Consider the following 14,109-nt stretch of genomic DNA (forward strand, 5'->3'; position numbering starts at 1 on the left):
TTTGTAACACAATTGAAAAAAACTTTATTTTCGTTGGCCTGCGAACAGGAGGGTCGCACAAATGACTAACTATCATACAGAGGCATAAATTAGTCTCGCATATTTGTGCCAAGCGAGAAACTATAAAACACTTAGATATACTTCAGATTAGATTTACTGCCCATGTGCACACACACACATGCACACACACACACACTCGAACACACACATGTGCGTCTTTTAAAGTTCCTTCGATATACGACATTTTGGGGCTATTCTAAATGAAATACTGGATGTTGAGTCGGTGCAAGCAAAACCTCAGGCAATTTTCGGCGACAAGAACCAGCAACGCTGTGATGCTGAACGAAAACTGATTTTTGCCGGCGAAAATTACGGATACGATACAAATTGTGAAGACTAATTTCCCGGTTATGTGTTATGTGAGTACGGTATTAAGTATTGATTCGTTTACATATACATGTGGATAGACTGAAGGAATAAAGGAATGAATATTGAGTGCGCATTGAACAATCAAGTAGGGTGTGAACCGATGAAGTAGGCGGTTTACTCGGCGGCGGCATTAATGGTGATAGTCTTGCCCTTGGGATCGTCAAAGCGGTCCATCGTGTTGATGTCCATCATCCAGCAAACGCCGACGAACATGATGACCAGCAGCAGGGCGACCACAAACAGTCCCATCAGGATTCCGGGCGTCACGAAGCCCACGCAGTCCCAGGAGTCGCCAAAGGCGAAGTCGGCCTTGTACGAACCATCGAAGGGAGCCTGCAGCTGCAGCGACTTGAAGCTCAGGGTGTTGTACATGTTGTTCACGGCCGTGGACTCGAGGGTGAGGTTGCCGCACGAGTAAGAGAACGTGGTTGGGGCATTCACGCCGCTGGAGCGGAATTTGCTGCCGTCGTAGGCCAAATTGCTCAGACTAAAGTATCCACCATCATAAATAACGTCAAATGTGATTGGCTTGTCGTTGAGCGACGTGTCCATAACAACGGATAGCTTGGTAGAGCTGGAGTTGGTGAGCTTGAGGTTTGTGACGGTGATGGGGTTGCCGTTGTAAAGAAGGGCAGTGTAGAAGATCTGAAACTGATTGGTCGACTTCCATATGATGCCGCCGGTAGTGGCGGCTGTGTCACGTCGGGTACGACGCTGCACCACGGGAGCGGTGGAGGGGGCCGCCAGGTACAGATAAGCCACCTTGCACTCGAACTGCTTGCTGATAGCGGCAATAGCGGTGTCTGAAATAGGTTCAATCATGGTTAAATTACTGTGTCTTATTGACGCTTTTGTAGTACTTTAATGTTGACCCACCATGTGACTCCAGACTGGCTTCGCGGCTTGTGGCGGCGTCTTCGAAGGTCACAAAGAGGGCCGTTCCCACGGCACACTTGGCCGGTGTGGTCAGCTTTCCGCTGGCGTCGATGGAGTTGTGCTCCCGCTTGGCGGCCACCGAGCGCAGCGCCTCCGAGGGGTTCTCCACGCTGGTGTAGTAGGTCTTGGGGCTCACACCTTGCAGCTGGGCGTAGCATGACTGCGCCTGGGAGTTGGAGCACAGGAAATCCTTGTTGCTCAGCTGGGTATGGGAACACACAAGGGTCACAAGTCTAGCTATCTAAGTGGCTACTCAAACACTTACGCCATTTTCCTCGAAGGCCACGACCATGTGATCTTCCAGCAACGCTGCCAACTGCTCGGCGAACTCCGACTGGGAGACCGTCTTCAGGGAGGGCTTCGCCACACTGGAAAAATGGGGAAGGCACTCGTTACACTCACATTCGACACATTCAAGGGCGCACACCCACCTGTTGGCTCCCCACAGGAAGACGGGCGTTTGCTCCGCCACGGCAGCCCCAATGACGCACAACGCAATCAGCGATTTCCACAACATCGCGCTGTATTCGCTTACTTTGGTGGGGGTTTAATGGAAACAAAGGAGAACGAAAAACGCATAAGTAAGGAACCAAGGAGAACACAAGAGACACAAGAAACCAACCGAAAAGTGAACTGAAACTAAAAACGAAAAATGGTGGTGAAAATTTTCGCTTTGCCTTGCACGACGTCGCCTATTCCAGTGAGAAAAAAACCTTATGACGGTCATGTGATGCGCACCAGCTGACCGCAGTGTTGCCTAAAAATACCAAAAGTATGAGATTAGGAAAATACTAGAAATAAATGGATCAATTCTTATTGCTTTTTTTAAAGACTGATTGGATATTTGTACCACGAATTGGCCTTAATTGGTTTTCCGTAACTTATACTTAACGGAATATAAATACAATACAAATAAGGTTCAGAGCTTTGCTGTTCACTTAGCGCGGTCACCCACCATTCCAACTGGAAGCTGCCACTATACTGGATCCGAAAATTCCACAAGTTGATTCTTTGAAAACAATTACTTATTTTCCTACTATTTTTATAATAGTTTTTTTTTTGGTTTTTTTAAACAGATTTGTTTCAACAGCCCTAGTAGACCCGAGTAATTTAGTATTTTAACGCAATTTTGCCACGGCCACACTGTCCCAAAGAAAAACAAAGTTTGTTATGATTTCACTGCGGGAATTGTGCATGAAATGTGCCATTTGACGATTTGAGGATGCGTCTGCGCCGTCGCTGGCCGCGAAGGATGCGGCGTGCCATGGAACAACTGCGACTGCAGTCCCGCCGGAAGCTGCTGGCGCTCATGAGTGAGTTCACTCGCTCACCTTTCCTATTACTTAACTTAACTACTTAACTATATAACTTTAATTTTATTCCTTAAATTTTAGTGACTGGAGGACTCTGCCTGGTTATCTGGACAGTTGCCAACTATTTCTCCGCATCGGAGGATGGTGAAACCGGCAACTTCAGCAGCTCCTGCACAGCCATCGATGCGGTTTACACGTGGGTCAATGGCTCGGATCCCACCTTTATTGAGGACATCCGCCGATTCGATTCCAAGTACGATTCCTCGCGGTTCGATGACAAAAATGAACTGCGGTACTCTTTGAGATCCCTGGAGAAACACGCCGCTTGGATCAGACATGTCTACATAGTAACCAATGGCCAGATTCCCAGTTGGCTAGATCTCAGCTACGAAAGGGTCACGGTGGTTCCCCACGAAGTGCTGGCTCCTGATCCCGCGCAGCTGCCCACCTTCTCCAGCTCGGCCATCGAAACATTTCTGCACCGCATACCAAAACTGTCCAAGAGATTTCTCTACCTGAACGACGACATATTCTTGGGAGCGCCGCTGTACCCAGAGGACCTGTACACAGAGGCGGAGGGAGTTCGCGTGTACCAGGCATGGATGGTGCCCGACTGCGCGTTGGACTGCCCCTGGACTTACATAGGGGATGGTGCATGCGATCGGCACTGCAATATAGATGCCTGCCAGTTTGATGGAGGAGACTGCAGTGAAACTGGGTCAGCGAGCGATGCCCACGTCCTCCCACCAAGCCAAGAAGTGCTCGAGGCGGAACCTGCCACTGTTCCAAAAGCACGAGTCCACCAATTTCCTCACTTGGGTCTCCAAAAGCTGTTCAGACGCAGCTCTGCTAACTTTAAGGATGTCATGCGGCACCGCAATGTGTCCACACTCAAAGAACTTCGTCGCATTGTGGAGCGCTTTAATAAGGCGAAACTCATGTCACTGAATCCCGAAATGGAGTCTTCCAGCTCCGAACCACTGACAACACAGCGCCACGGGCTGCACAAGGAGGATTTTAAGTCTTCCACCGATATTTACTCCCACTCGCTGATTGCCACCAATATGTTGCTAAATAGAGCCTATGGGTTTAGGGCGCGCCATGTTCTGGCGCACGTGGGCTTCCTAATCGACAAGGATATAGTGGAGGCTATGCAGCGACGTTTTAAGCGGCAAGTTTTGGACACTGCCCATCAGCGCTTCCGAGCCTCTACAGATCTGCAGTACGCCTTCGCTTACTACTCCTTTCTGATGAGCGAAACAAAAGTAATAAGCGTGGAGGAGATCTTCGATGAGTTTGACACGGACGGATCGGCCACCTGGTCGGATCGAGAGGTGCGCACCTTTCTCACTCGCATCTATCAGCCGCCACTTGACTGGTCTGCCATGCGCTACTTCGAGGAGGTGATTCAAAACTGTACTAGAAATCTGGGCATGCATTTAAAAGTGGACACAGTCGAACACTCCACTCTGGTCTACGAACGATATGAGGATTCTAATTTGGTTGGTACATATAATTATATTTCACAGAATTATATTAATAGCTAAGTCCTCCTTCAGCCTACAATAACAAGAGATTTGGTTGTACGATGTCCACTACTGGCTGAAGCTTTGGCGGCAAACTTCGCTGTCCGACCCATGTATAACTTCCATATCAGCCCAAAAAGAACCTCGCACAGCAACTTTATGATGCTCACATCGAATCTCACGGAGGTGGTGGAATCACTAGACCGATTGCGTCGGAATCCGCGCAAGTTCAACTGCATCAACGACAATTTGGATGCCAATAGAAGCGAAGACAACGAGATGGTGCGCCATCTGCTCGAGGACTTTTACCTCTCCTTCTTTCCGAGACGCAGCAAGTTCGAGCTGCCGCCGCAATATCGCAATCGGTTCGAGTCTTGGCAGGACTTTCAGCGCTGGAAGAGAAGAAAGCGGGCCGTCCTGGTGATTGGGTATGGAGTGAGTCTGCTGCTGGTTGTCTGTCTGCTGCGATTTATGTGCCACCACAAGGCTAAGTTAGTTCGGCGCTGTGTGCAGCGCTTGTAGGAATCGTTTTCGGAAAGTTCTCTCTTTTCTGCAATTTTGTGATATGTTGTGAACATATTTTACATATGTAAATTGGCCATTTCTGCAAGCGATCATAGTCAAATCTAGTTGAAGGCCATGTGTAAGGCTATTTTTTTAGTTCTTTAGGTGCATGCTAGAAGCTACGTTTAAGAATAGTCGTTAAGAATGGATACGTAGTGAAATTTTCTAGAATACTTTGTTGACAAGCTATTGCAGTCGAACTGCTTGTGTTCAGTTTCATAATATTTAAGTTTTTTACTGAGCGGCGATAGCTACTATTTCTAAGTTTTGCTTTGCTATGATATTTGCTCTCCCAAAGTACTGAATTACCAGAGGCAACTTTATAAATCTAAAACCTAGTTTATTTTTGTTGAACAAGTTTATAACTCGAACATATAATAATATATACATATATAATTCAATGGAGTATGCCTTAAATAATATTTATAAATTTTGCTAATGACTGTTCTTCATTCTGAACAAAATATACTATTTCCATTGATTTCAAATGGTCTAGAAATGCTCTGCAAACATTTATTAAATTAGTTTTTTTATGTTCATTGGTTGGCTGCTGTCCAAACTACAGATTGCTGTCAGCACTTAGCATCGGTTCCGGAGTCCGTACTCCGGAATCCCTGGCGCGTCGATGATTACCGTAGAATTTGACCACCCGCTGAGCGGTGGGCGTTGCCGAACAATTCACTGGTGGCTTCCGAGCACTCTAACTACGTCATCACATTTTCGGTCGGTTTTTTACGCTTACGGCCAGAGGCCAGTGGGTGGTTAGTAATTACGGCCGGGAGCCACCCGGGTCCAACTTCCCCGCTTCCTCGCTGGAATTATGGCCACAAAAAACCCAGACTACGCACTTTGCGGCCGGAAGCCGGTGGGCGGAACTGGAGCGAGTCCAGACAGACTGACACGGGTCTCCTTGGTCCCCTTCATGGGGGCGTGGCACTAGCTTGGGCAATAGCTCCCCAGTGCCGTGTACATATGACGATGATTTGGTCTTTTTGCGAGGAACATCTTCCTTTTTTATTATTCTGCCTTCATTGGATTTGCCATTTTATTTCGCCAACTCATGAAAAGCGGTCGAAGTTGTGGGGAAGTTGTGGGTGTAACCTATCCGGATGCTGTGGCATAAATTGCGTCCGCCGTTTTTTACCCCACTGGCCGCAAAATCGGGACTCGAGTGACTCGAGTGCCTTAGCGGGGTTTCCCCCGCTCCCATTGTGACTCTCGACGGAGTACGATAGAATATCAATTACCCAAAACAGCAGCTCGAATCTTATCTGATCCAATCTTTTATCAATTATCTGCACGTGTGTCCAGGGTTTTACGGGCCCTACAAACGTGTCCCTAAATACAGGACACGTAGGCCCAGCCATTTTCTGGCCTCGTAACTCATTCTAAATGATCTCTAGTTGGACCACCCAGACACTGGGATTCATGCTTGAAATACGTGCACACGCCACAATTTGGTTTATTATGGCTTTTGGTGTTCCGTAATCTCGATCCCCCGATTTATGTGGTCTGCCACAGAGCGGAAGTGGCTGTGGGTTGTCAGATCGGTTCTTTGATTAATGCCAGATCGTTATGCCAAATTATGCGAAAGGTAAGCTGACTGAATGTGTGTGGGATAAGGAAATGTTTAAAAGGTTCAATATGGGGATGTATCCATATCCTGTTGGTGCCATTGAAATGTGAAGAACGCGTTCTTGTATACAATGTCTATGGCATAAGCAGTCTCTTTAGATCCTTTCATTAAAATTACAATTACAGCTTTACATAAAAGCTATTGATGTCTTGCTTAAGTTTTCTCCCATTACCTGCGATCCTCAGTGGATACTTCCTGTATTGCGGCTCAAGCAACCGTGGCCAACTCAGAACCCGATCCCACACCAAACCCTCAGAAGTGCCGACTCTCTGACCGAATCCCAGACAGTTGGACACCCGCTTCTAATATTTTCCCTAGAAACGTTTAGCTTTCTAGGGGATGGAGTAGGTGAATATAATATATTTATATTTAATTGGCTGGCAAGAAGTTGTGGACACATTTTGACAAACGGCTTCCTTCGTGACCAGAAAGTAGCCGCAAAAAGTCTTTTGAAAATTGACCAATTCGAAAATGCATTCTAATAATATTTTCAAAATGCATTATTCCATTTTTGCCTACTGCATTATTCATGCGGTCGGCACTTTGTTCGCTGAACGCTGCATATGGTAATAGTAATAATCAAATTGTCCGAACAACTCCCGCCCCCACGGGAGGGCGAGAAGAGGGGGCGTGGCAGCAGCGACATATATGAAAATGCAGTATAAACAAAGAATTAAGACATTAAATCGCTCATTGCGGCAATTTACATTCATTATTATTACGAGCTCACCGGTACGTGCCCATAAGCCATGGGAATTGGAATACGGACGGACGGCGACGGACATCGGCGGACAGAACCGGTGGTGGAGGAGGGGTGGGGGGTTGGAGCACCTGGATGGAGCGACAGCCAGAACAGCCGCCCCTTGCATGCTTTATGTATTGATTTGGGAAATTAATAAAATCATAAAATGGTAATTAATGAATTCGACGAGCAAGCGAATCCAATGGGTGCAGTGACGCAGCTGAGGGAAACGTACAGTGTTGTACCCTGGAAGTAACGAGGAATATAGAGAAACATTCTATACACAATGTTGTATATGAAAGTTAGATTATAGAGTTATAGAGTTAGAATATATATTCCCGTGATGCATATTCTGATCCCACAACTAAGTTTTAAATCTTCTAGAAAATATGTACAAATTAGAATCCTCAATCTAAAATTTAACTTTCTCCAGTCTAAGATAATGATTATTAAATGAAGAACTGATTTATAAATCCTTTATCTAAACTACAATACCCTCATACGATTCGGATCCATGATACTACACTTTCCCATTTGAAAATACATGCTCCTCTGAGATGGAGCACGAATACACCCCACCTGCCAGCGATGCGCATTGCCCTGTTCCCAAATTCGAATGCCCAAGAATGACCAAATGCAGTGCCGCCGGTAGCTGCCGCCTGTCCGCCCTGACGGATCGTCATCGCAGACCGCGGTCCGCTGATTAGGGATTCAGGTGCGTGAGTGCATTTCGTTTGCTGTTCGGCTCCCTCTTCAGCGGAATTTCAGCCGGCGGAATGAGTGACTGTGGGTGCCCGGTCGTCCGTCTTTGGGGGAGTGACAGATCGCATGGCTACGCCAATGGAGCCCCTCCAGACCCTGGACGCCCGTGCTCCTCCAAAGCGAATCCCCCCTTTGTTTACAAGCCGTTTACATCGCTGATTGCCGCTGATTGTCGATGAGTGGCAGCCGATTCATGGGCAGTTAATTCATGGAGACATTCCCGACGACTTGGGCTGCTGACAAGTGCACTTTAATGAGTCGTCCTCGGTGCCTTTGAAGGCCTGCGAAGTCCGCTGTGGATGGCCATGGCAACAAACTTGCCGCAATCCAAGCGGAGCCCGGAGACCCAGACCCGGAGACCAGAAGACCAGAGGAAGTCCTCTCCGCCACATATGTATGTGCCTTCCAAAAGTGGGCGTGTCCTGGCCTTATGACAAATTATGACAACGCGCATTTCTGGCTTGATTTATTGACGTTCGCTTAAAGCCCTCCATTCAACTATGACCCCCTTTTTGCTTGCAGGATCCGGATTTGTATCTCAACCCGAGAAAATGTTCTCCCGTTTTTTAATGATTTTAAAGTGATTTTTAACGTGCCGCCTTACGGCTGCTTAACTACTCTGTGCGACACAAATCCCCGCGTAATTAATGGCGATATAATTTACAACAAAGCAACTCCGGCAAAAGGAGAAAAGTGCTATACATGGAACTACATAGAAGCAATCAGAGGTGGCTGATTCTATTCCTGAGGATGACGCGGGGATTCGGCTACAACGAATGGCCGGTGCACTTCCAGTTATGTGGGGTATAGCTTAAGATATATGATGATTAACTTTACGCACTCAAATTAACTAAAGTTAGCAACTTAACACAAATTCGTAATAGAATTTATGAAGAGTAAGGTACTGTTTTATGAATTTATGGATTGTGTGTGATTTATTTTTGCTACCTACACCTATGGTAGCTCACTCACTAAGCCAATGTGGCCTAACCCCGATCCTGTCACTGCTCATTTGCCGCAGAGTCAGCTTCCATCGCCCATCACCCACCTCACATCTCCCATCTACCAGCTTCCGATTGTGGATGGCAGAGAAGAGAACATCGCTCGACAATCCAGCAGCCGGCAGCAAATTGCCTGCAAAGTGTTGCAATAATAAAAACCCATGCTTGGAGGCGTGTCCCAACATAAAGCTGCGATACACGACACACGAGGGTGATACGATTCCGAACAGGCCCAGTTCCCAGTTCGAGTCCCTTTCCCTGGGGTGGTTTTCCTACTTTTTGGCCTTTCAGCCGGGGAACAATTAGGCATTTGTGGCGGAGAGGGGCGATCATGGGAGTTACAATAAACAAGAGTCGGGAGGCAGCCAATAAGTCGCTAATGCAATTAAAAACTCACACAAAGCAGGGAGCTGCTGATGCTAATAAGTCATGAGGGAAGAGTCCTGCGCCCAGGATCCCAGTTTGCCCAAGGAGGCGTGACACGTGAGACACCTGGAGTGATTGCTGTTCCCTGCTACCCTCTCTTTCGGTCGCAGGACTCTCGGAGATCCTTGCCCTGACTCTCACTTCGTGACAATTTGGTGCGTTAAATTACAAAAATTAGTCACAGATAAGGCGACCCGAACTCGAACTGAATGCAACGCTCGATTTTCGACACTCGACTCCAAACGGCCACTTTGGGCCGTGCTAAATCGCACAAATTAGCAGTTTAATTGTTCCAATTGACATCGAGGCGAGATTTGTGCGTGGAGTCCCTGGAGAGGCTCTACTTCCGGCTCCTGGATGGGCGTGTTTCTGGGCCGGCAGGATTTATGTCCTGTCATGTGGTCAGTGGCACAGACAAAACATCACCTATATGGGTGCTCAAATCTTCTAGCACCTATCCTCTGCTAAGAAATCCGCTCAGTTCAAAGTCTGCGCAGATAAAGTAATACACATCGGCTTAAATTTGATTTTTCGGTTGTTTATTTACATAAAGAAAACTCGCTTTGCAGACGAACTGCCTCCACAGGTATTTACACTTGCAAGCTTCAGGAGCCCAACTCCATCAATAGATGCTCCTGGCGAGGGTGAGGGGCGTGGATACCCCCAAACCGACTCCCACGCCCACTCCCAATCCCACGGATCCGCCAGATGGCGGGCAGACGTTGGTGGAACCGCTGAATTTCTCGAAGCCTCCGATCGCCTCCGCCGAGAGCTTTTTGCGCAGATCCGGTTTCGGTCCGCTGAGGCACATCTTCTCCAGCTGCTGGTGCTGGGACCGCACGGCGAACCGGTTCACGTGCACGGGAATGGGCACCACAATCTTGGTGCCGCTGGTGCTGCCATTGCGACCCAATCCGTGCGAGGTGAGTCCTGCCTTAACCCTTTTCCATTTGGCGCGTCGATTTTGGAACCATATTTTTACCTGTTGTACAGGGATTATATCAGCCTCATGTATTATTCATTAATTTAGAGCTAAACCCACCTGAACTTCGCTTAATTTTAGACTAGTGGCTATTTGACTGCGCTCCGTTAGACTAAGATACTTCTTGGCGTGGAACTCCCGCTCGAGTTCCAGCAACTGCTCCGAAGTAAAGGCTGTGCGCCGGCGACGGGATTTGGAGTTCGAGCTGGAGCCATTTCCCTGTGAGTCCTTGCCGCCCATTCCGCCACCTTCATGTCGGGACTGAGCGCCTTCATCATCGCTGCAATCCTCACTATCCGAATTATAATATGCTGAAATAGTAACGCTTTGCATTAGTTTCTGTCAAAAAATCAATGGATGAACAAGGTGGACGATTAGGGCAATTGTCCATCCAATACATAAGTACAATACACGATATCCTTCCACATTTTGATATCAGAGGGCATTACAAAGAGCCTTCGAAGGTCTCAACGCGGGGAATGTAATACATCCAATACGAAAATATTCCCAACTCATAAAGTGAACATGGTTCATAGAATTATCATGATCTCAATATGATGTATTTGGGTTTTATAAAGAGCTAAATCACTATAGCCGTCCACCACAAAAATCAACGGTAAAATCAACTAATCTGTATTTAATTTCTAGTTTTTTAAGCTGTAATCACCACTAATGCTTAACACGAGTATACATATAACAAACTCGACTTCTTACCTTACAGGTGTAAAGTAACTTTTTGAACATGAAAAAGAGAAATGAATACATCTCAAAGATCTACATTTGAGTGCATTTCCGAAAGATCTAACTTCAATATGAATTGAATTATAAAATGTATCAATCAAGAAGTTAAAGTTAAGACCAAACCAAGAATAAACTTTTACTTTGAATTACATTGTTCTTTGTGCCATTTGCCTTCCTTTTTGTATTATTTCTTTCTTGAGATACTGGGATACATATTCTGATCAGTGCAGGCCCATCATTCAGAGTCACTCCAACACAATGTCGCCTCGGTCCAGCCCACATCCTGGCTGATTCTCCTCGGGCTCAAGACACTCTCTTGAGGAAGCCCATTAATGGGGCCCTAACGAGTTCGGACTTCTGGTGCAAATGGCCCGTGCCACAACTTGTGGCAAACATATTTATTTATAACTGGATACATGTGTCTGAAGGCTGCCCTTCGCAGAAGAGATGGGGAGTCGCCAGGAATGCTCGAAACATAATCTGCTTGTTTTGGGTGGACTCAAGTTGAGCGTGCAAGCCAAGTGCCCGATGAGTCCTCCAACCCCCACTCCCACTTCAGAAACTCTTAATTTTGAGTACACGGTTAAGCGGTTTTTAACACTTACACGCTTCAAAAGCGCCCGCTGTCACTGATTTATCTGCCCATCTGAACCCCTGTTTCCCCGCCAATCACCCACACAACCACCCCCATGTGAGCCACCCACACCGCACCCTAGTCTGCGCCCACTTGCGTTCAGTTATGAATATATTAGTCGGAAATTTGTTGCGCTCTTTGCTGCTCCGCTGGCAAATTGATTGCGGCACGGATGACTCCGTCTCCAGACACTTTGCCCAGCAGCGGGGGCTCCGGATGATTATGGTGATGGGAGAACACTGCCATTCCATCCGAATGACCAAACTAAATCGCTACGATTGTCAAAACGTCAGCACTCCAGTCACTCTGCTTTGTGGTCGAGTGGCGGGTCTGGATCCCGAAGTCGGAGTTGTGAAAACTTTTCACTGCGTGATTGACACCGAACATTGGGTCTTAATGCACTCTATGCTAATTTTGATTATGACGTGGCAGGCTCAATTTAAATTGCCGTGACAACATCGCTCGACGAAATGAGCCACCGCAAAACTGGACAGGATTCGAAAGGGTAAATTAGTAAATGGTAAATGAGTACTAAGCTCGGGAAATATATGTATTGTCAGTGGATTTGAAATAGTGCTTTTGGCTGATCGCGTTTTATATGAGAACAGTACGATAAAGGCGATAGCACTGACTATTTTTATAAACAAGGAAAAAAGTGGGCTGTGCAAAAAATAATTAAGCACGCTTTTCAATAGCAAGAACGTATGTACATATATGTATCCATACAGAAAATGTTTAAATGAACAATTTTATATGATATGCACCCTAAAGGAGGTCAAAATTCTTCCCAGTTGGGCACGTTATACCTCGATTTATATCCTAATAGCTGCAATGGTAAAAACACTAACGTTCATATTTCCTTAAAGATTAAAAAATTCAAATATTTCCGTTATATTACTGGTGAATTCTGTTGACCATTAAGACTAGACTAAGAAAGTCGTTGATTATCTAATTAGGATTAGACTCATAATTCTTTATGATCTCCGAATAAGAGTTCAGTAGTATTAAGAATGCTTTCTCAAATATTTGATGTAATGAGCAATTTATAAATTAACAATCTGTTTAAAACAAAAGAAATGTAGATTTATGCTGAAAGTTGCTCACTAAAACTATTGACTGCCTGGCAGACTTAAAAACTACCCAATAGGTGTAACCATGTCTAAAATGGGCTATTCGACTTAATTTAAAAGCCAGATATTTCTTCTGTAAAATGTACTAGTAAATAATTAGCATAAAAGATTATCAGAACGCTTCCAGACAATGATTTATAACAACTTTATCGAAGCACCAAATAAGACTAAGTAAGATTTATAGCTTGGTACCCACCTCCATTGCGGCTCTTGTCCATCTCTCCATTGTAGTTCCTGGGGGACATGGTCAAGCTGATGTCACTGCAGGAGTCGCCGCTGCACTCAAAGTCCTCGTCCATGCCCACATCCAGAGCCGGTTCCATGGGACTGTGGCTGCCGGACTTGGCTGGCGAGGAGTGGGCCTGCGGAAGCGTCGGCTCCTGGAGCTGCGCCATGCCGGGGTTCGCTTGATCCTCGTGCATTCTGCCGGCGGCGGCCATGTGCTGCAGTCGAGCATGGACACTCAGACTGTGCACGTAGTCCTGGTTCATGAGCTCGGCCAATCGCCGGTAGCTGAGATCCGTGGGCGCAACTCCGGCGGCGGCGGGATTGAAGGGCAGAAAACGCGTATCCAGCGGATGCGGCACGGTGGCTGGAAGCTGTTTCTCCAAGGCATGTGGTGGTGGAGGTGGTGGTTGAGGAGGCTGTGGCTGCTGTGAAACAGGATGACTAGCTGTACTGGAGGGCAGGTAGCAGCCGCCGGCAATTAAATGCGTTAATCTTTCGTGGTTCTGGGCGAAGTAGCCATGCAGCCAGGGATTATACAGCGGAAACTGGGTGAGTCCCAGAGCAGAACTGGCCACCATGGCCCGCGCACTCAGCTCCTGCTCCTGCTCCGCCTCCGGCTCCTGATCCCGCTCCTCTGGCGGCGATGGTGGTGTGGCAGTGGCAGGCGTTTGGTTGGCGATGAGACTTTCGATCGAGAAGGGCTTGGGAAAGGGTTTGCTGGCCAGCCTGGTAGTGGGAGACTCCATGGTGGCGATCTCTCCATTTTGCAGCAGGGCAGGTCGATCCATATTGCCCACTCAAAAGCACACTTTTAGGGCGACTAAATGTAACTTCTTTTCCTAACTTCTTAACGCGCTTTTGTTCCGGAGCAGACACGACGCAGTGAACCGTTCAGAGATCTGCGAGCGACTGTCCAAGTGCAGCAGACATCACGTACGCGTACGGCACCCAAGTCGAAGCCCAGAAATTCAGAGGCGCCGAGCAACCACCACCACAGATGGTGTGGCTCCTCCTCCATTTCAATATGGCGCATGACAAACTGCTGGTGTCTCTCTCTGG

The 14,109-nt window shown here is 47.0% G+C and overlaps 3 protein-coding genes across 3 annotated transcripts; 1 reads left to right on the forward strand and 2 right to left on the reverse strand.

Annotated features, from left to right (window-relative positions):
- On the reverse strand, window positions 1-2,122 carry LOC122615677 (V-type proton ATPase subunit S1). The gene is made up of 5 exons (XM_043790763.1): window positions 1,988-2,122; window positions 1,797-1,899; window positions 1,631-1,733; window positions 1,306-1,567; window positions 1-1,232 (listed from the first exon to the last, which is right to left on the reverse strand). Exons 2-5 carry the CDS (start codon window positions 1,880-1,882, stop codon window positions 544-546), a joined length of 1,140 nt encoding a protein of 379 aa, XP_043646698.1. The 5' UTR covers window positions 1,883-1,899; window positions 1,988-2,122; the 3' UTR covers window positions 1-543.
- A 346-nt stretch (window positions 2,123-2,468) lies between these two features.
- Window positions 2,469-5,168, forward strand: LOC122615596 (N-acetylglucosamine-1-phosphotransferase subunits alpha/beta). The gene is made up of 3 exons (XM_043790641.1): window positions 2,469-2,678; window positions 2,760-4,180; window positions 4,238-5,168. Exons 1-3 carry the CDS (start codon window positions 2,588-2,590, stop codon window positions 4,724-4,726), a joined length of 2,001 nt encoding a protein of 666 aa, XP_043646576.1. The 5' UTR covers window positions 2,469-2,587; the 3' UTR covers window positions 4,727-5,168.
- Window positions 5,169-9,861: 4,693 nt separating this feature from the next.
- Window positions 9,862-13,937, reverse strand: LOC122625350 (homeobox protein unplugged). The gene is made up of 3 exons (XM_043805471.1): window positions 13,019-13,937; window positions 10,378-10,628; window positions 9,862-10,317 (listed from the first exon to the last, which is right to left on the reverse strand). Exons 1-3 carry the CDS (start codon window positions 13,836-13,838, stop codon window positions 9,958-9,960), a joined length of 1,431 nt encoding a protein of 476 aa, XP_043661406.1. The 5' UTR covers window positions 13,839-13,937; the 3' UTR covers window positions 9,862-9,957.
- Between the last annotated feature and the right edge of the window lie 172 nt (window positions 13,938-14,109).

Source organism: Drosophila teissieri, chromosome 2L, assembly GCF_016746235.2.
Source record: "Drosophila teissieri strain GT53w chromosome 2L, Prin_Dtei_1.1, whole genome shotgun sequence".
In the NCBI taxonomy this organism is placed as follows: domain Eukaryota; kingdom Metazoa; phylum Arthropoda; class Insecta; order Diptera; family Drosophilidae; genus Drosophila; species Drosophila teissieri.